General features: G+C 40.4%; 3 protein-coding genes across 5 annotated transcripts; 1 reads left to right on the top strand and 2 right to left on the bottom strand.

Moving 5' to 3' along the window:
* Nucleotides 1-1,298: 1,298 nt before the first annotated feature.
* LOC108755794 (ubiquitin conjugation factor E4 B) lies at nt 1,299-7,808 on the bottom strand. Its single transcript, XM_018499060.1, has 8 exons — nt 6,838-7,808; nt 5,208-5,492; nt 4,624-5,049; nt 3,177-4,540; nt 2,944-3,094; nt 2,155-2,841; nt 1,756-2,077; nt 1,299-1,427 (listed from the first exon to the last, which is right to left on the bottom strand). Exons 1-8 carry the CDS (start codon nt 6,859-6,861, stop codon nt 1,363-1,365), a joined length of 3,324 nt encoding a protein of 1,107 aa, XP_018354562.1. The 5' UTR covers nt 6,862-7,808; the 3' UTR covers nt 1,299-1,362.
* A 1,408-nt stretch (nt 7,809-9,216) lies between these two features.
* LOC108755805 (cytidine deaminase-like) lies at nt 9,217-12,950 on the top strand. Its single transcript, XM_018499083.1, has 2 exons — nt 9,217-9,589; nt 12,530-12,950. Exons 1-2 carry the CDS (start codon nt 9,553-9,555, stop codon nt 12,940-12,942), a joined length of 450 nt encoding a protein of 149 aa, XP_018354585.1. The 5' UTR covers nt 9,217-9,552; the 3' UTR covers nt 12,943-12,950.
* On the bottom strand, nt 12,905-21,999 carry LOC108755789 (serine/threonine-protein kinase mTOR). 3 transcript variants are annotated; one of them, XM_018499036.1, is made up of 8 exons: nt 21,645-21,999; nt 15,263-21,545; nt 15,008-15,150; nt 14,783-14,923; nt 13,921-14,545; nt 13,492-13,696; nt 13,245-13,295; nt 12,905-12,984 (listed from the first exon to the last, which is right to left on the bottom strand). In XM_018499036.1, exons 2-7 carry the CDS (start codon nt 21,510-21,512, stop codon nt 13,280-13,282), a joined length of 7,380 nt encoding a protein of 2,459 aa, XP_018354538.1. In that variant the 5' UTR covers nt 21,513-21,545; nt 21,645-21,999; the 3' UTR covers nt 12,905-12,984; nt 13,245-13,279. The 3 variants fall into 3 exon arrangements, with proteins under 3 accessions (XP_018354538.1, XP_018354539.1, XP_018354537.1); XM_018499037.1 differs by lacking the exon at nt 12,905-12,984 and having other exon boundaries at nt 13,190-13,295; nt 13,492-13,672; XM_018499035.1 differs by lacking the exon at nt 12,905-12,984 and having other exon boundaries at nt 13,190-13,295.
* Nucleotides 22,000-22,696: the final 697 nt, after the last annotated feature.

Raw genomic sequence — 22,696 nt, forward strand, 5'->3', positions numbered from 1 at the left:
CACTGGATAAATGCAATTATTACTTTTGAAAAGTAATATTATGAATCCATTATGAGTCAAGATGCATATTAAATCTTCAATCAGTAAACAGCTTAGAATTTAATGCAGCACAATTCAAACGCTACGTTCTTCAAATATTGTAATTTCTTTGGAATGTTACATACATATATGTATATATTTATTGCACAAAATAAGCAAATAAATAATGATTAATGAATGATAAAGAAATAATTTGATAGAGAAAAGATAAATGTATGTATATACTTACACTTAATCACATACACATATACATATATGCATTATTTTGTTAATAAAAATTAATAAATGGAAATGTCCTTTGTGCATATATGTATATAATAAAGTTATGATAAGACAGTTAAGTCACATAAAAAATAAAAATGCTCGAATCTTTCTATATTCAAAGTAAAATAACATTCATATTTAAAAGCAAAGTGTGTAACTCAAAATATTGCAAACTAGTACACATACATGATGTAGCATTTATCTGTAAAAAAAAACATTTTATCTTCTTTACAAAATAAAGCCAAAAAATAACATCTGAATTATATATATAGAGCGTGATGTGTTTTTGCATCTTTAGCAAAAGAATGCAAAGTAATCCACGAATTTGACTATTATAAACAATTTCCATACTTTCAACTATCGTCCTGAGGATTGACAAATAATTATACATTACAATTTTATATATAACACCTTTAAATAGTACTGCTGAAATCATTGAATTATAAATCTTATGCACATGTAGATTTCTTGTCAATAATAATTTTATTTGTAAATGTCGAGTTCGTGGAAGTATATAGTAGTCATTAATATTACTAGTTTTATACTATTTAACATTATATTTTTGCGGGATATGCTTCAAACTTACCCGCTGCCACATACATCGAAAGACGTAAAAAGTAATGTTGCTTATTTATGAATAATGTGATTTTGAATACTGACATGTAGCCAGTAATTATTTACAACGTTCTAAAGTATGTTTGGAGCAATATATTGGCAGTTTGCTAGCTGCAGTCTGAGTTAATGTTTTATTGTATAAAAACTGTAAATTTATTGAGCGCAATTGTTGCACAATAGCGAGATCATTGCACTATATTCTTCAACTGCACTGAATCGATGCATTTGCCTGATAGAATGTATCGTGCAATATTGACAATTATGTTAGATTGTATGCTAATCTCTCTCCCCCCTCCTTTCCGTTCTATCCCCCTTCCCCCTCTCTTTCTCTCTCTCATTCACTCTCTCGCTCGCTCGCTCTCTCGCTTTCTTTCTCTATGTTGAATGCTAAATTTTTTTACTCCTATATTTTTACTTGCAGAATTCTCATCACATTAGCACCATTTATATATTCGTCGATCTTTTCTTTTGTTGTTTCCATACAGATATCCTTTCTTTCAAGTCGAGCACTGCAATAATAATCATCAGTTTAATGGATTTTTATATAATTTTTATACATATATGTAAAATTATATATGTGGATATATGAATAATATCATCTTTCGGCAATTCTTATATTTTAAAGTTAAATGTAAAAAGATATTAATTCTAATATAAAAAATATTTTAAATAAAAAACTGCATAATTGATTGTACATGCATCACACATTTACAGAATGTATTCTATATAAAAATATGTTGCTACGAAACGCTGTTATTATTTGTTAGACGTATTTAAGTCAAGAAAAATTTCATTTTACCGAATACTAATAAAAGAAAATGTGAACGGTGCACTTACTTGGTGTGAGCATGTCTTCGCTAAGTGGCTGCCGACTGAAAGGATCCGTGGCACTATTGAGTAAATGTCTAATGATAACTGCCTTGTCCATAACAATACCAGATGGTAGTCTGACTGGATCCTCCATAAGAGTATCCATCAATGGATCTCGAAATTCCTCAGGAGCGTCGCCGTAGTCTGCATCACGCGCGCGATTATCTCTCGCAATTATCGCCGCACGTTCCGCAAGCGCTATAAATCTCTCAATTTCTGTGGTAGTTTTGATCGCATATTTGTGTAGCCTGCTTACAGCGTCCGTGAATAACTCCTTACAGAACGAACGCTGGAAAAGAAAATAAACAATTTTTTGTATTAATCTATTTAATGAAATGTATGAATGATGAATGGAAAGACACTAACTTCGTCACTGGCTAAAGCAGCCGCAAAATTATCACAGTCAAGATGCAAATATATATCAACCAATTGGCTAAGTAACGTCCTTGGTTGCCACCCGTATTTTTGCTGTGTTCTCACTCTCAGATTTTTGCACTTAGGTCCACACAATTGTTGCAAATTGAAATTTAGCATGGCACACAATCGCCCGACTAATTCCGGTCGTAGGAACGGTTCCTTAATGTCGACCGTCAAATAGTGAAACATGGCAACTGTTTCCTTGGCTAGTGTAAGATAAGACTTGGCCTGTCTCTCGTCTGCTGCCAGCTGCCTCGTCCTCGATTGCTGTTGCTCTTGGGAAAGTGCACTCCACGCGGTAGTGTCCGACATGAGTTCCTGCACCTCGTGTATACGCTTCAGAGATTCCAAACTCTCGTCAAGTAGAAAGGTAGTGTCATTCATCAACATGTTGATAAACTTGACAAATTGCTTGCCATTATTGCTTTCATTGACGATAGACGCTCGATGTACCGGACTATCCCACATTGATTTCAAGATTAAACTTATGTGATAACGTATTGAGAACTTGTCGTAAAACTCGGAACTAGAGCCAGTGGTTTCAACGTCGGTGTAAAACTTCATGAGATATGACGCCAAAAGTGTCTTGGATATAGGATGCGCCATGACTTTCTCGTGGAGAATCTCCGTTCTTCCCTGCAGAAGATTACAGTTGTTAACGCGCCCACACATACACACGCACACACACAGTAATGTAGTAATATAATTTAACAATAAGTATTTTCCTAATAAATTTACCTGAGGGCTAGGATTTATCACAAAGAGGACCTCGATGATTTTTGCGATTAGATACGGATTTCGTATACAATGCGGTGTGCACACGACGACCAGTAGCCAAGTGATAAGCGGGTTATCCATATTACCACTTATCACTACTCCAGGACAGAATCTACACGTGGAATTATAATTATTAATAAGCGTATCATATTGTATAATTACAATGTTTGATAATATATATAACGAGAACTTACTGGAGCGTAAATACCAAGAATTCCGCTATATCCTCTACGTACCATTCCGGTAATGCGGTAAACTTGCATGTGACTTCCTGAGGAAGTGGAAGTTTGGGAAGAGGATTACCTGGGGCAGTCTGTGTCAGAAGACTCAACAAAACCTCAGCCACGGATATATAAAAGTGTAAGCATCTTCTTAAAAAGACAGGATCTATCAGACCTGCGTCCGCGCACGATTTAAATTTACTTAATTGCTCCGATTGCTGCTTCCATTGTTTAATTAAATCTCTATTATGTTCAGCGAAGGGGCTATCCTTCCACTGGGGTTCCGTGGCTTGCAATTCGTTGAGCATATTTTTTAAGTCGCGTAACGCTCGCAATTTTCTTTGATACTTTTGCAATGTCGGTAGTAACGCGATGTGATGGCAATGCAACGTCAAGAACCAGCACTGAGTCGGAAATTTCGATTCCGTCCACTTATGCGTCTTCTCCAGATGCTTTTGCCATTCCGCGACTTCCTGCGAGGTAAGTTTCAGTCTTGTGTCGTTTTTTATATCAACAAAGCTAGAGGGATGAAATGGATACAGAGGGTCTACGGTGTCCAGTTTGATTTTTACAGAGAGCATTTGCAAGACCGACAATAGATTCAACATAAATCCATCTCCGGCCAGAGAAAACTCCTCGGTTTGTATTTGCGCGCGTTTCTCATTGTGACGCAACAACGCGGCCAAGTACGTTAAAGTAGCATCGCGGCAATTGCTGTTTGTAAGTATTGCGTAAAACATCTTGTGCAACGAAGTTCTGGTACTTTCCAACTCTTGCTGCAAGGATAAATTCACCGATTTGTCCGTGACGTGATTTCCGCTGAAAAACTTGTCAGCTACTTTCGGTTGTTCCTCAGCAAATACCGATACTGAGAGAAACGGCCCCAAAAACGAAGTCCTCGTAAGTTCTCTACCGGCGGCTGACGTCATAATGTCGGGCAAGAATTGCACTTGATTTGTAATTAGACGGCATATCGGACGTATTTTGCCACCTGGACCGCAGCGAATTTCTATCAGTTCCTCTAGCGCCTCGATCGGTCTTCTGTGTGTATTGCCAACCAAGCTCGCTTGTTGCATTGACAGATACAGGCCTTGCAAGACCGGGGTGAATATCTTATTGAACGTGCTTGAATTCGTGTGTGTCTTAGCTACGAGCTCGTGAAGGTAGCCTCGAGGTAAACTTTGCGACAGTATCGGGTAAAGGAGATAAGTGGTACACATAGGAATAACTGAAGCTTCACAAATGCCAACCAATCCTTGTAGAACAAGGCTGGAGTACTGAACACATTGCGTTTTCAATACCGTCAGTACATTGGAAAGAGGAGGTATGCTGGATCGCTAAAACATATGCCCAAGTCAGTCAAAGAAATCAATAGGTTTAATAAAATCTCATCTGGTTTTTAAAATATGTATACTTATACCTTTGGATGATTTCTTTCCTCTATTGCGATTCTTGAATAGCAGTTTAACAAGTAAGTTAAACTTTTGGGTTGCGACGATTTGCTGCCTATGGGTAATGGCATAGTCGGTAATTGGTAAGACGGAAGAGCCATGACAGGACTTAGCAAAGGACTCGCTTGGTTATTCGGACTATCTTGTCGATCGGACGACATATCTACCGTGATATCGGTTAAAAGATCTTCCCTTTTCGAGAACATACACAAAATCTCCATCAAGGCCTGGTTGATGATTTCATTAAAATCTAGCTGTTTCTGTTTCAGCGTGTACGCTGCTGTTTGTGGTAAGAATATAGTTCCTTCAACGGAGCTTTTCCACGATATGCGCAAGACGCGTGATATAACAACATGTATGTGATCTGTTGTAACTTCTATGCTAGAGCTCGTCGTCTAAAATGCAACAGAGATAAATATAGATAAAAATAATGAATAGTCCATTTTCATTATATTAGAAGAAAAAAAAAACAGATTCTTTTTGTTGTTTATTAATACACGCACGTTTGTTCTATTTCTTTTTCTTTTTTTTTTTATTATGTAAAGATACTTACACGCGATCGTGGTATTGAATCTTTCCTATCTGATTCGTCAACTTCCATGCTTTCAATTCCTGAATTATCCATTTCGGTAATATTACATTGTTTATCGTTGCTCTCTTCTACTTCCATTGGTATCTCAGCACGCTGTAATTGTTGAATAGACGGAGACATTGATCCTGGGAATGCTTTTGATAGCTCCGAAGTACTCGGGGAAGTCGGAGCAATAGCATTAGACGAACTGGCAGTTGCATTATTATTGTTGAAGCCCTCTAATCGGGCTAATCGCCTTCTTCTCATCTGCAGCAAAAGTAAGACAAAGGAGTTGTGTTGTGAGCTTTCTTTAGTGAGGACTACTCTGTCAAAGGTTACTTAAAACAGACTGAAATGTTTTTGTTACTCATAAGCTATTTTTATTCACTGGTTTACCATACCTCGCGACAATAAAGAGAACAGAAGCTACAAAGTCCACATTATATTTTAAGCGACATATAATAATACAGAAATGTCATTTCTTCGATACTATACTCTGTAAACCTCTTCAACGAGAGGTTTAGCATTCTTTGCGCATAGGAGGCAGCATAGCAAACAAAGTAGAGATGTAGCCTGTATAGATACCTACTACATAGATACATGCATAGATACGGCATACTCGGGCTTGGGTTTAGAAAATTGAGCGGGTAAAATAATCTTAAAATCCATAATTTGTCTTCTATGCGCAAAGAGTGATAAATCTCTTGTTGAGCAGAGTATATATTATTATTATTCCGAGATATGAGTCTCAAAGAATGAAATGGAAAGTCATGTATTTGTTAAGAAAAATCACAACTTCATTGCTTGTATAAATTTCTGCAGCCATAATATCTTGCTAGAAACAAAGCAGACGAAGCAGTTAGCAGTTAAGTGGACGAAAGGAAATAACAAGGAACAGAGGATAAGTGGATAAGGAAACAAACAGAACTCTATCGCGATTATGAAAATAGAGGAATCATCAAATAGTAAACAATTGTTCCCACAAAGCGTTTGGAATGTTTGGATCATTTAAATATTAGAATAACCACGTTGACAGATGCCGCGCCAAGTTTTCTTTAAATTAAAACGCAAGATTGATTTGCATAGCGTCCATTATATAAGTAAGTAGTTTCTTTGCAAGCGTGTGAGTCGCTTCGTTTTACGCGTGGGGGATTGACAAAGAAAACAATATATAATCGAACAAGGAAAAATGCAATTTCCAAGTCTTCCTCGAAATCGCGCGTGCAAACAATGGACTTGTCCTTCATGGGACTCGTCTCAAAATTGAAGAAAAAATACATATAAATTCATGATTTTTTGAGGGAAGGGAGACGTGGATGGAAAAGATAAGAAAAGATCTCCGATGAGAGAAAAGTGTCGTACATCAGCGAACACGAGAGCGTGGGTCTCGCTTGACAAGAAATCGCGAATAAGTATGCGCGGGAAATACATACACACACACACACACACACACACACAACGCGGAGCAGAGGAAATATTGGGCGAAAGAAAGGATCACTGGGTGAGGAGAAAGATAGGCGACGCGATGCGATGCGACGAGGGGAAAGGAGAGGAGAGGAGAGGAGAGGAGAGGAGAGGAGAAGAGAGGGAGCACACACTTTCCTTTACTCACTTCTTCCTGGCTGAGCTCGCTCATGGCGATCGCTCTTTATCCCTTCGATCTCGATATCCCGCCCGCTCTGTAATCTGTAATTTCTCGTCCGGTCCGGATCCGGAACTGGCTCGGATGATGGTGGTGATCTACACTACTACGGCGGCCACGCGCCTCTTCCTCGCTGTCGCGTTCAGCGTTCGCGCAAAGGGAAGTAGGTATCGTGCTCGACGCGACGACGATACTCGTGGCCACTCGTGGCCGAGATACGTCAATGTCAGAGATCTGGACAGTCACTCCACATCTGTTTGCGTTTGGACGTGGATACAGTGCTCTCGCGTCAAGTCTCGAGTCACGGCCACGGGTCGGTCTGAGTCAGTCTGTTGTAAACAGGCCCGCCGTCCGAGGTCTTGAGTTTTGAGGTCTAAGTCGATCTGACCTGACAATGAGTCGGTCGGGACTGATGGGACCGATGGGACGGGCTGATGGACGCCGCTGACGGCTGACGGCTGATGGTTGACGGCTGACGGCTGACAACGAGTCGGGTCGCGTCGGGTCGGATCGGATCGGTCGCTTCGCTCTGGCTTTGCCGTGATGGTGTTTGCGGTGTCTACGGTCTGCGTGATGCGTCGTCTCTCTCTCGACAGTTTCGACGTCTCGTTGAAAACAGCTGAGCAAGCAACGCGTCGACACGCTGTGACACGCGCTCTCTACTTCCTTCCGTCCTTCTCACTTCTCTCCTTCGCCGTTCGCTTCGCGCTCTCTCATCTCTCCCTCCACGCTCCAGCCCTCCTCCTTCTTCTCCTTCTCCTTCTCCTTCTCTTTCTCTCTGTCGCATCTATCGGGTGAGTGGGAGTGGGAGTATACTCTAAGCCCATTTTAGACGATCTATAATTCAGGACAAGGATCGAATAATTTGACGTGTAACAAGCCTACCTTATGTGCGAGAGATATAAATCCATTTTCGACGACCTACATCTCCCTACGGAGTCCGCCACTCAATTCGGCAGAGATGCAGATATTATATAGGTCAGCGCGATGAGCGCGAAATTCGTCTTATTTCATTTATAATTTAATTGTGAGAAACATTCAAGTCGAAATCTATGTATAATTCAACATTGTAATGCATAATAAATCTGTGATAATAAATTTTCTTTATTACACGTTATTAAATACGATATTTGATAAAAATTTCCAACACTTATTGGTGCGTTTGTTACCTCTTTTTCTTCGTCGACAACGGCGAACTGAATGTTCCCGCGCGCACATCGATAGATCTCCTTCGATTATCGACTCGCTCATCTCTATTTTTAAATGCGCGACTGTGACAGTATCAAGTATCAAGTATCAAGAATCAAGAGAAACGCAATTAATAAATGATATTTAAACGTGACATTTATCAATATTATCGAATATTATGTCGATAAATACGAAACATAATATCAATATCAAAAGTGAGTAAAATTATAATTTGCCATTAAGAATTAACTACACAGGTGTCATTTTTTCCTGGTACTCTTGCGCTGTAATTCACGTTACATTTTTCTGACAAACGTCTGAATTAATTTACACGCACATCGAAAGCACATTAGCTAAATATTTTTTCCTTTCCTTCTTTTTTCTCCACGTTGAAGAAAACGAAAAAAAAGAGACAATATTAACTGTACAAGAAGTTTAGCTGAGAAAAAAAATAGGCCCTTTGTGTAACTTTACTGTAAACTTTCTTCAAAGGAGAACAGGATCGAGCTTTTCCCATGTTAATTGTTCCCCATAAGCGTGGTCTAAATTTATTTCAATTGTTAGAGCATCGACAGTCCTGTGTATACATAATACATATATACATACAATGTTCTAGCTGCGATATCCGTTTATATAAATCGCGTTACCAACCCGTAGTAAACGAGAATGGATTAAAATTGATAGAAATTTTATTTATCCGAATACGTGTGTTAAATAAAAGTGAACACTTTTTTTGGATTCAATTGGAGATTCAATTAGATTCAATTGAATTGAAAAACTGCATTTTTTCCTATTTCTATTCAGAATTCCGAATTGAGCAGTATTCATGATGCACAGAAAAAGCCTGATATTTCGAATGTGAATTTCCGAAAAAAAATCTGAATCCTGCATTTAAATTCATTCTCAATTACGAGGAATTAAGTACACTGGATTGATCGCAACTGTTTCATCTTTTTAGCTTCACACAGCTCATCCTTTCCTTTTTCCAAAGTGAATTAAGAAAAAAGAAAGAAAGAAAGAAAGATGAGCTAACTGTGCAACAAGTCGAGTGCACTAAGAAGGACACAGATCTCACAGGATTTGAAAGCTAGCGTTCGTACTGCGAACCGAACTGCGGCGAGAGGTGGAATGAGGTGAGATGAGGTGAGGTGAGGTGAGGTGAGGTGAGGTGAGATGAGGTAAGGTTAGGTTAGATGGGACAGTTGAGCGCTGCTGAATCAGCAGCTGAACGAGTAAACGCAATAAACGCATGTCGCCGACGTCGCCGTTCGCCGGCGGCTGCGAGTGACTGCGAGTGACTGCGAGGCTGTTTGTCTGATCATCACCGCAGTCGTCCAACTAACAAGTTGTCGAACGGTTGTCGAAGACGTAGGAGTGAAAAAAAAAAACCATCAGTCTCCTTCGCTCTTACACGTCTTCGTTCGCCACAATCTTCGACATTGCGTCTTCCGCAGCAACCTTCATAATTAACTCGTTCTGGAACGGCACCTTGGCGAAATGGGCATCTGGGAAATAATCGATTTCGCATCGCTTGGTAAAGACTCGCTTTCGCAATAAAGTACGCAAAAGTGCGTTTCCCCAAAAGTCTGTTGTCTCACGCGATACCGATTCTCGCTTTCTGTTGCTCCCCATATGTTTTTTCATCACGTATGCTCGCGCTCCAAAGACAATTGTAAAAAGATTATATTCTAATTCACTGCGAACACCGAAAATCTATATATAATAATAAGCTTGTATTACGTGCACTATAGACTTTTTAGCATCGGCCGCGGCTGAGCGAATTTCGAATTAACACACAGCTCAAAAACTATGTCCCATACAGAATCGAATGTGATTAATATTGCTATAATTTATGTAATTTATGCAACAATTTCCTGTTTCCATTGTTCGCGCACATACATGTAAATCACATCGAAGAAGAAGACATAAAAAATCAGGCATTTCGACATTTTATATGTGTACCTATATTAAGAATGTATATTCCTGCAATAGTAATCGAACGCATCAAGTTGTAAAGTGTAAAGATATTAATGAGATTTACAAGTTTAAAAATTTTAAAAATTGAAAAGACATTGCAAAATTAAACAGCTTAAAAATATTTTATTTCTTAAATTAATTAAACATCTTATAGCTTATTATCTCATAATATTGTGTTTTCGCTACAGTCTATAAATCGTTGGCTTTAATAAATATCGAAAAATCATTCGGGATAGTCCCTGGGAGATAAGTGGTGGATAATCAGTTTGTGATGTTAGTTTGATAATAAAAGTCCCCTGATAACGAGACTTTGCACCGTGTACTCTCAAACTGTCAAAGAAACAAGTTTACAATTTATGGTCATTTATACCCCGTTATATTATCTAATTAATAATTACACATATTTCTTATTTCATACATGTCGTAAATATTAAAACTCTGTCTCACGTTCAAATATTAACGAGAATATCGTTATAAAGATACACACTTTTTCTTCACAGAAAGTCATATCACCGACAATTATTTATGTAATCAAACCTATTACAGTTCAATTCGAGTTATGGGGTCATAAATATTCGTAATAGAATGCATTTTCAACTAAATAATTTTCAAATTGAAGACACAATGAATCGTTTAAATAGGCCATGTATTTTTTCTTATATTTAATTGAAACTGTTAAAAAAATTTTTCTTATTTGTTTAAAATTTTTTTCAGAATGCACGCGAAACGTTAGTTTTCTCGATATCGTATTAAACTCTGCGAGATTTCGCGCGCAACAGTGGCGACCAATCAAATCGAACGAGACGCGTAGCGCGGGATAATTAATTGTAATTGCAGTGATGGCTGAAATTATATTATTTGAGTAAAATTTTAAAACCTTTTCGAAGAATAGGTGTAACAAAATTAATTGAAAAAATTAAAAACTGTTTTTTATATATGTGTGTGTGTGTGTGTGTGTGTGTGTGTGTGTGTGTGTGTGTGTGTGTGTGTGTGTGTGTGATTACATATTGTTTTGATTTATTTCGTGGTATGTAAATATTACATATAAAGTATTCCAAAATTGATGATAAATATTTTGCAGATAGATTCTTTGTAATATTTTAAAACGAAAAGTCTAATACGGAAATGTGGAGGCTATGACTATAATAGTTTTCAAATAGGAATAGTTAAAAAATTATGAAACGGGGCTAGAATTTTGTGCGCTCAGAATTGGCAAGATGGTCAATGGATGTGAAAATGTTGAATTTTGTTATTGTCAAAGACATGAAGTTCGAGAAAGTATCTTCACGTTGAGCATTTTGCCATTCTTGGGCATGCAAAATTCTAGCCCCGTTACTCGTAATTTTTAAACTTTTCCTATTTAAAAACAAAAAACCTATTACAGCCTCGACATTTTTATAATAGACTTTTCATCTTAAAATATTACAAAGAATCTATCTACAAAATATTTATCATTAGTTTTGGAACACGCTATGTATAATTTATATATATAAATTATATATAGGGTGTCTCATTTTTAAGGATACACTTAAATATCTCAGAAATCCTGTGTTAAATCGAGAAATATTTCAGATAAAAGTTTTTTGCTTCGAGTAAGATATAATACCATTGATTTAACCTTGGGTGACGTTGTTGAGGTCAGCGTAAGATAACTTTGAATAAATTATTTTGTCATTAAGTACTTTTTGAATTATAAAGCTTGAAAATTTCAGTACCTTTGGCATTAGCATTATCCAAAGTACGTATACGTAAAAATGAATTTTTAGTGCAAAAATGAAAAAAGATACAATCTCCAATAGCCTTGAACTTGAAATGTTATCCAAGTCATGATTCTGAACAACATTTAAGAGGTTTCATCGGACGCACACCTTAGGTAATGCTCTCTAATGCCGACGATACTGTAACTTTCAAGCCTTATAACTCGAAAAAAAAATATTTAATGAGAAAATAGTTTATTACACTGTTCTGAAAAGCTCTTGAGGTAAGCTATAAGAATATGTGAAATGAAAAATCGGGGTTCTATTTAAAAAATTCAAAGTGACCTTGCTCTGACCTCGACGCCAACCTAAGGTCAAACCAATGGTACCATCTTATGTCATCCTTGAAGTAAAAAAAACTTTCGTTTGAAACATTTTTCGATTTAACACAGTGTTTCAGAAATATTTGAGTGAATCCTTTAAAATGGAACATCCTGCGTGTGTGTGTGTGTGTGTGTGTGTGTGTATGTGTGCGCGTACGCATATCATGTATCATAGATAATGTGTAAGTATGATATATGATAAACAATTAAATAACAAATTGATAAACACATATCTAAATTACATATATACGTTACAAAGTTACATTTTATGTGCTTGGAAATGTTTATAATTGAGTTATTTTTAATTATACGTTTATATACAATTCCCTACTTCATATCATTCACACCTACCACTAAGAATCATCCACAGATTTCTTACAATAACCGATGTCGGCTGATGGATGTACCGTTTTGCAGACGGAGAAATTCAGGAGCTAATAAAGGAGAGCGCGGCGGTGCGTGAGAATGCATACTCGCCATACAGTAAGTTCAAGGTCGGCGCCGCGGTACGATGCGTCGACGGTAGCATCTCACGGGGCTGTAACGTGGAGAATGCGTCCTATCCGGCGGGCGTGTGCGCCGAGGTCACGGCAATCGTGCGGGCTGTGTCGGAGGGGAAGCGAAAGTTCACAGCGTTGGCCGTGGTCGCCGATCAGGAAAACACTTCGTTTACCACACCATGCGGAGTGTGCAGGCAATTCATGTCCGAGTTTGGCGAAAACATGCTCATCTACTTGACGAGATCCGATATGAAGAAAGTTCTACGGACTAAGGTGAACGAACTGTTGCCGCTCTCACCTTTCCGCACAAATGATACGGAGACTTCATAATTTATCCTCGTTGTTGAAGGCGATGTTCAAACAACACGGAAGCTACAACGGAAGGTGTTGAATTTTTCTATGTATGTATTTATCCAGAACTGAACATTTGTAAATCTTGTTACATACATATGATTCAGCATATCAACATGAGACTTTATTCAATGAAATTAAGATCGACGATGCACAAATATTATTTTACAATGACGTGATATATATATATATATATATATATGATACTATCATAACATTTTGAACATGATTAATAATTTCATAGAAGTTATAAATACAAAAGCAGGCGATTGTACACTTACGAAAATTCATCTTTAATGAGTAAAGTCCTCATCATTTACCAAAACGGACACCTGTAATGATATGCAACAATGAGATCAATGTTCATATTTTTTTAATATAATTTATATACAATCGTTTCTTGTAATATCAAAATAAATATTAAGCAAGTTGTTGATATATCTATATATATAATATGAAAAAAGATAGATTGTAAATGATAAAAATAAATATGTGCCCGAAATTTTCTAGTTATAAATTATTACGTACCATCCAATATAACATTGGCAAAGATTTTCGTTATTTGTAGCTTGCTGGATCAACAGATCGACTTGTTGTCGCACACTGAGAGTTTCTTCATGCGAAAAGTCACGCCCTGTTAATTTATCTCTGACTCTCGTTATGATCGTCAAGGCTTTCTTGTTCAATGCTTCTGGTTGATTATTATCAGCTGCGGACATTGCAAAAGTGCAGGCTGTAGATGTCACGATAATAAAGTTAAGTGATTTTTTGTGTATAAATTATTTTTTGTTGACTTTAAGTTTTTTAAATTTTTTATTACGCTTGATCAATTTTTATTAATATCTTATATGTAACACACACACGCGCGCGCGCATGTGTACAAAATTATATATAAAAACAATTAATTTACAAGCAAGGTGATGATGTCAAGTTGAAATGACTTAAAAACGCAATTACCTCCATTTTCAATGCTACACGGTACACCCTTCTTTGGTAATGTGGCGGTAAGAGAATCGAGCATATCGCCGTGTTCCTGACTGCTGCTGGCACTCATGCCTTGAGCGTCTGATCGTTTGCCCTTGGGCACGGTATTGTCCATCAATCTCCAATTCAGGAGAGGGTCATAAACGAATGCCTCTAGAACCGCCATTAGGCTATCCTTGTTTCGATGTAGCACGGACATCACGGACTCGCAAGTCCTTCTATACGTTCCCTCTATTCCGGTCACCTCCATCGCATTGATCAGCATTCGCGTCAAACGGAACGGTATCTTCTCCGGGAACTTCTCGCGTGTCATCGCTACTTCGAAGCAATCTCCGAAGTCGATGTGCAATATCTTACCACTGAGACGGTCGAGCATCAAGTTAGACGGATGACGATCACCTAGACCGAGTATATATCCCACCATAGACATCACAGCCAGAGAGCGCGTATAGTTCGTCCTACGATCAAACCATACTTCGCTCGACGGTGACTTCAGCCACAAAAGTCGCGCTAGGTCGTCGCCGTGGGTATGTTCGAGTGCGTGCTCGAACACTTCAACTTTTTGCATGAGTATGAGATGATCATAGTCAGGTGCCATCTAAAGAAAAAAGAAAAAAAAAACATAAAATAATATTATAAGAAGGCAATGTACGCCTTCAAGAGCGATCAACTCGTAAGCCGAACGGTGAGCCGGGCTGATACGAGGTGAATAACCCATTTTGGAAATCTACATCGTATTAATTTAAATATATAAGAAAACAGAAAATTTACATTCTCATATATCTTACAATGTATACTAGACAAATTTAATATAAAAATGTTTAAAGCGCCTCACTCGTAACATTATCCTGTGCTCGATATTCAATAATATTTTCTTCTTCTCTCTGAAGTCTCTAATAAGCGTATGAAGCGTATCGCAATGCGGTACCCAACCGATAAGACCACTGTTTGTGGATAATGGAATCACAGCGTATCTCTAAACATAAAGTCACAATATTATTCATATATTTCTTTAATAATTATATTATTATAAACATGTAAAATGCTGAAACTCTCTTACTTGAATAGTAAGGTTTCTTCGGAAGGTATCCGGATCATGTAACAATAGAGTGTTCACTAAACCAAATAACTGCATTACCCTTTCATCTTGTCTCAGATCCTCATGACCTTTCAATAGAAACATATAATCCCTACCGTTACTACCTGAAAAAATACATAGATATTAAAACAAATCAATACTATCAGCATGTTTTTTGATATATAAAATATCGATATGAAATATTTGAATCTAATTTACTTTTAAAAAATAACTGACCTTTAATGCACAACTTTCTCGGTCTCTGTTTGCTAGTAATCACCTGCATAGAGCTATGAATGCTTGCTATTCTCACGATAGGTTGGCCAGGGCTATAGCTTCCCGGAACAGCCAATTCCAAATCTCTGCAAATGAGCAATTTCGGACTGACATATTGTAATTCCAAACTGGTCAATTGTGGCAATTGTCGGGATATCCTCCGGAATACGTGATAATACAAATCCCAAGCTTGATTCAAATCTCTCACGTTCCGAGATGCTTTATATCTGTTACACCATTCCTGTGCTTCTGACAAGTCCCTTCCGTAAGCTTGATTGAAGGATGTCTCTTTTAAAGTTTGCGGTCCTCTCTCGAGCATGGCGTGTAAAGGCTCTAGAGTGTCAAACATGCCTCTAACGTTCCTCTCCCCAAAATATAATCTACTAGCCTCTTCTAAGCCCTCGTGCCACAGTTCGTGCCATAAAATCGCAACTCTGATCAGCTCATCGCTCGCCATTATAGCCTGCTGGACTAATGTCGGACTGTGCTCACACATGCTCTTCAGGATTTTGTTAGCTGCGGTCTTCCTCGCATGGCTAGCACTCTTTGAAGCCACTGTCAACGGATAAACTAAAGCCTGAGGGTGCGTTTTTCCTATATCTATGAGAAGATGATGTATGCACCGACCGACCAACGCTCTAGGAGTGTCGATTCTGGCTATGAGTTGTGGAATCACTTGCAGCCAAGTATTTATCTCTATTAATCTTATGCCCTCGACCACAGCGTCATACACCTCTGGCCACTGACCATAATCGAACCAGAGTGTAAGCAGGCGGAGAGTGTCTTGTAGGGAGTTACCATCCGACAAGTTGATGGATCTGAAAAATCCCTCCACAGCTGGGACAGTAAATTGAGATATATATTGTGAGCTGGAGAGATTATTGCGCGCTCCGTTGCCTGATGCAGCCTCCGTAGGAGCAGAATCACTACCTTGTTGATGCTTGTAAAACAAAACGGTCTCGTAATTGGTGTAAGCGAAGGCATGCCAAGCTTTATACCATGTGGGATCATGCTCCGTCGCTGCGGCATAATAAGATAATACCGCGGGAATAGAATGTTCGTTTATACCCTGCAAGGACTCCAGCCACTCGCCGAGCTTAAGGTAACACCTGGCGAGCAATCTCTTTTTGCTTTCATACTGCTTCTCGTCCTCTTGATTAATTATCGCCGCTGTTGTCGGCTGCAAGTAGGTCTGCACAAATCGCTGCAGCTGATTGTAAGCCTCCTCGCGTTTATTTGCAACCCACAAGTGCTTGCAATAAGCGAAGGTCACCTGGGGATGAGTGGTCGGCAGCGGCTGATCTGGAGTCAGGGATGGATCTGTGCCCATCAGCATTACCAACGTTTTGTGACATAGCATCAAACTACCGCTCTTCCGGCAGAGACTGGCATATTTAAGCCATGTGTACATGTCGTCATGCGGTGAGACTACCAGCGTGTGTACCTGTATGATCTTCTGCCAGTCTTCTACTATCTTTTGTCCACCTTGAAGCCTCTCCCACCACATGGCCTTGATGGCCGCTCTACGTTCGGGCACCAGCTTAAACTGGATCACTTCTTCTAACTCGGCCAATTTCTGCACTTCCACCATGGCGTTGTACGCCCGTTGATAGCTCTCACCAGCCATGGCAGTTAGTTCAGTGTCTAACAGATCCCTGGCACTATCGATAAACTGATGCGCGACGTTGTACTGTTCATCGTGGATCGCCAGTACCGCTCTGTAAAACGCTCCGTCTTGAGTATCCTTCGGTATCAACGAAACGTACTTCTGCATACTTTCCCATTGGCCCAAACCCCACGCTGCAGCTGCCGCCATTCTCGACATTCTTTGCTTGGTATCGTCGGTCTGATTTATCCATTGTTTTGTAGCAACCTCATGCAATTGTCCCCATTCTCCGAGAGCCTCCAGACAACGCATCTCTCCCAAAGTAGACTCCACATCTGCGGAATCGCTCTCCAGACGTTCCTGATACAGCTGCAACGCTTTATCCCAGTTGTGAAGCTTCTCGTACCAACGTATCTGGACCTTGAGATCTTGCTGGTTGTGATTCATCACATATTCCAACAGACCTTCGGCCGCTTCTTTCTGTTGAAGTTTGTTATTAATGGAAATCAGGGACTCGAACACGCTGCTGTTCCTGCTCTTGTGAAACTCGTCCTCCTTGTAGTGCAACGCCTTGGCATACGCACGACAATGCATCGCCGTATCCCCGAGAATCTTATTGTCTAATGGCAGAGGACCCTTGTCGATGTGTTCCATAAATTCAGCCAAGTTCAGAATGGTCTGCGTCACTTCGGTAGGCAGATCGGGGACCATCAACGCTTGATGCAGAGTCTGTATCAGTTCCGTCCGGTAGTTCTCGGCTAGTTCGGTCCAGCACGAGACGAAAGCTGCGTTGAACAGATCGCGCGGTAACACAGCGTAGGTTTGCGCTAGCGCCCAGCAAGATCTCAGAGCCGGAGAGGGGGATTCTTTGAGGAGACCGATGGAGAAGCATCGCAGCCATTCGAGCCAATCGTCCTTGGATACCCGTCGCGTTGCTGTCCATGCTTTCTGCAAATTCGAAGCCGATACGTTCAGTTTCTTAATCGTTTCCGAAGGCGTTAAGGAGAACTCGCGATTCTTATTGCGCGAGTGACGCATTCTCATCAGTAAGAAATCTTCGCCGTCTGCCGCGGTCGAGTCTGTGAGTATCTTGTCTACTAGAACGTCGTATCGTGAATTAACTATCTTGTGCTTCGTCATGACTTTCTGGACTAACACGATAAAAATCTGATACTTCTTGCCCAACTGCATCACAACAGCGCAAAGCGTGTCCATGGCCGTGCTCCTTAATTCTGGACACTGGTCCAACGTACGTACCAGAGTGTGAACGATTCGCGATGCGAAATCTGTAAAATCCAACGTGTCCGCGAGGAGATCGACTGTTTCGAGAGCAACCTTATTCACGGCTATCGGGCAGTCATTTGCGTAAAACAGTTTAACGATCGGTGGAAGTACGAGGTGCAAATAATTGTCCAGATTGTTTCCAAATGTCTGTAGAGCCAGAAGCAGCTTCACCGTCACTGCGCGATCTTTGCTGCTATCGTGCGTCAGTACTCGCAGTATCGGCGGCATCAGCTGTGGCAGGTAGATCTTGAATTCCGCGCCTAGGGCCATTGCAATCTGCTCGACCAAAAGAATCAACGTGCTCTGTAACGGGCTATTCACAGTCCAGAATTCCTTGATCAAGGTGAATATGTCGTCCAAATAGTTGCGTATATGTTGCTTCACGATGGCGATGAGAACAGCCAACTGTTGGAATAGGAATTCTCGAAAATTCATGTCCGCTGTGTGCACGACATTCAGGAAGCTCGGCATGACCTGAGAGATGTACGGTACGCATTTTATCCCAAGACTCTTAAATATGAAGGTCACCGCTTGCACCACCATGGTGTGATGCTGAGACAAGGTCGGCTCGCGAATAATTCGCATAAGCGTCGTAATGGCAATTGCTGGATAAAATTCCTCCAACGTGGACGGTGACATGTTCACCAGCATTTCACTGGTTGTCAAATCCTGAGTGTTCTCCACGTCATTCTTGATGTCTGCCATTGAGGTGAGCGTGTCCAACTGGCAGTCAATTTGTCCGATGTTCATCTTGTGTTTATAAGGATCCAATGCACCCAACTGTCCGAGCACTCTAATGGCCTCTCTCCTGATAATCGGCTGTTGTTCGGTTTTGAGGAAATTAATAAGAACGTCCAGCAAGGTCGGATATTGTATGTACGGTTTCACCACGTGACCTGTGCTACCGACCAATTGGCCAAATACCCACAACGCTACTCCTCTTTTTTCAGGTGAACTGGCATCTACCAACATTTCCAATAATATCGACGAAAGCTCGGACATCCACTGTTGCATCTCAGCACCGTTGACCTCCGCCAAATCACCAATCGCGCGCAGAACGGCTAACACAACGCCGGGATTGGGATCGGATTCCTTTAACTTTGGGACAAGAACTTTCAAAATTGGCTCCATGTATGGTCGAACGAGTCTCGGCGCAGTCACTACCAGATGGTCCAACATTCGAGCGGCTTGTTCTTTGTTACGGCCCATACCTGAATGCTCCAACTCCGTCAAAAATTGCACTAAAGTCTTTCTCAACGATGGCATAACGTAAGCGGGATTCAGTGTACTGAGTCGGCCAACAGTACGAACCGCTAGTTCTCTTATTTCAAACATCTCGTCGTTCATGGCGATAAACAGCGCAGACAAATTCTCCGCTTGCGCTAACTGAACGTCAAAGGAATCGTCCAACGACGCCAACACCCACAGACGAACGTCGGGATCCGTGTCGGTTATTCCTACTACCAGCAATTTACCCAGAACAGTCGAGACAGTAGTGGTTACCGTAGGACCGGACTGATTCAGTGTTAATCTCAATAACCTAGAGCACGTCTTGACAGCTTCCAATCGGACTTCCGCCTGTTCCGACGTTAAAAAGTGATCCGCGCATCTCTTGACGAACTGCAACAACGGATTATTGTCAAAGTTAAAGGTACCCAGTGTTTTCAATGCAAGTACCGTCGACGGAACGTCATCCCCTGTAGAACTAGGACTAGTCGCCGTCCACGGTGCACCGGGATGTCTCAAGGGTTTTTGCATTAAAACCTGTGACAGCATTCGCAAGAGACCTTGAGATATATCCACTTGTAGAGACGGAATGCTGTGCGCCAGCTCTCTGAGAGCCGTAGTTAATATTGGGCTCAATCCGGTTTGAAACATGGGCTCCAGCAAGTCCCTTACGTCAGAGGCTATGACCTGTTTGACCGCGTGGCTGAGCAGGGTGATGCAAACGAACACCGCCGGCTCTAGGGAAGTACGCTTTTTGCTCGGGGTTTCCTTAGATGGTAGCAAACTTTTGATCACTTCCATGATTTTCGGCAGGTACGGATTTATCGCATCCTCCACTGCCACGGCTATAAAGCCGATCGACGTGAATGCAGCATAGCGATCTTTCTCACGACTGCGTAGAATAAGTAAAAGGTATGCTAAAGATTCTTTCAAATGATCCCTTATAAACTTTTCCTTGTTAAATGCGGCGAGTCTCGGCAATAGCATCATGAGGGCGTGTTGAATATGCGGATTCCTCGATATCTTTTGATTCATAACGTCATTATAAATATCATCCAACCTATCCTGCATCAAGCATCTGCAAACAGTCGACTCGTGCGCTGGATACAATGTGTGCTGAGACGCAGTCGCGTTCTGAGTACAGTACCCGGTCCATTTGGATCCTATCGTTGTCTTCAAGCATGGCATTAAGGAAAGTATATCATTTTCATTTTGCGTAGAACCATTTAATCTCTCCATTAGAGCCTCATAGTTCCTTTCCCACTGGACATTGCTGCATCTTAGCAGTTCGTTCAGCACTAATAGCGAGCCATGTATCCTGTCATCCTTATTAATGCCCTTCTCTTTTGAATGAACCTCCTCGAATCCGTCGATTACTTCGTCGTAGCACTGTTTGTACCATTGTGACTTGTGCATTTGCTTCACAGTTTCCCTTTGAGCAGTAACTACCAGGGCTGCTCTCAAAGCTTCTACCGCGCCTTCCCGTATAGCTGGCTTAGGATCGTGTATAGCGTTAAATATCAACTCGAAAAACGGCGTAACTTGTTGGAAAAAGTATGTTGGCACAGAGACAGCGAGTTCTCTTAGTACAAGTACGGCGGCATGTTTCCTGCCCTCGTGTCTGTCCGTACCAAGCCACTCGAAGGCACGTTTTACCTCAAACTCAACATACTCGGCTGTATAAGTACCAGAAACTAGCGCCAACTTTCCGACAGTCTTCGCAGCTAATTGCATGACGCCTACGTCGTTGGAAGGTATCAAATTTCTAAGATAATTAGCAAATCGTACCGTTCGTGTATTAAAATTACCTACGTCTGCTCCTATAAGGCAAACTATGGCTAATATACCACCTTTCTTCTCATTAATATCAGAGGCGGATACCATTTCGAATATATGATGATTGAATTCGTCCATAAAAGCTATGATCTCCTCCTGTGACGCCTCCCGCAGTTCCCGCTTGACGTACAGGCACAGATCGCGTGCCGCTTTGTTGCGGGCCTCCTCATTTCTCGACTTGAGTCGCTGGACAAACTGCTGCATCAGTGTACTCGACATTGTTTTAGCATTGGATGTATAAATCAGAGTGTAAAACATAACAGTCTAGATTCCATTCTACGATTTGACGCTCTAAAAAAATCATTTTCATTATTTCCCATCACCTGTGTGACTACACGATACTGAACAATAAAATCGATACATTAATTATTATGTTACGTTTGCACCTACTTGACTAGACGTGGATTCCCTTTTGCGGCACAGCATTGTTGCTAGCAATACAAATACTTCCATTTATGCGATGAAAAAAACCTCGAGTCCTCATTTATGCAAACGCAATTCAATATACGTGTATATACATACGTGTATATACGTGGCGACATATCGGATCTCCGGTATTCTCCGTCCACATTATCATGTTTCTTATTTATCATCCATTAACGAACAATCACTTTGTTTGTTGCTCTATTGTATAATTCGTACGTCGTTCTTACGTTCCGCGACAAAAATATGAAGAATATAAATATTTCACCAAACGCGCGAAAATTATAACCTTACGAACGAAGATGCATACCGATTGAATTGGCGCTACCGTCGTAAAGTCGTAGAGGTAACTTATAGACGCGTCATTTTATTTGACGCACGCATCGCGTCGCGTCACGCGTCACTAGGGAAATTAATTTGATTATAGTAACTTTTAGCACTGTCGCGTTCGGTTTGACGCGTTTACAGTGGGTGCTTTCCAATTGCTTGACACATCTTAACACGAACGTGAACACACAGGAATGATAAGTGTAACATTGTGCATGATTCAATTGGAACAGAACGTGTACGCTGTGCACGATTGAGATCTGTTTCGGATAGAGTTAGATTAATTGTAGCTTTTTTTATACATTATGTGTTATGTAAGAATCTGTGCTGCCTGTCTTAAGTTTCGGCACCCGGCAATGACGTTTCTCCGCTCTTGTGTCTTAAGTGTCGCGACTCTTAAGCCAGTGGCACACAAGTTTGTTTTCCTGCTGGATCGCTAGCTGGATTCGAATCTTGTCGCCGTATTGGCTGCGATGCTGGCACTGACGACACCACAGCCAATAAAGTGGCAATATTCTAATCCAGCTAGCAATCCAGTAGGAAGACAAGCATCATGTGCCGCCAGGCTTTATTAAAGGGACTCTAAAATATAAAAAACGTAAAAAATTTAATTTAATTGTGTCTAATCGTAAAGTAATTATGACAAGTCCATGGGTATGCATCTTGCATTTAAAGTAAAAGCATAAAGTATT

Source organism: Trachymyrmex septentrionalis, unplaced genomic scaffold (assembly GCF_001594115.1).
Source record: "Trachymyrmex septentrionalis isolate Tsep2-gDNA-1 unplaced genomic scaffold, Tsep1.0 scaffold9, whole genome shotgun sequence".
In the NCBI taxonomy this organism is placed as follows: domain Eukaryota; kingdom Metazoa; phylum Arthropoda; class Insecta; order Hymenoptera; family Formicidae; genus Trachymyrmex; species Trachymyrmex septentrionalis.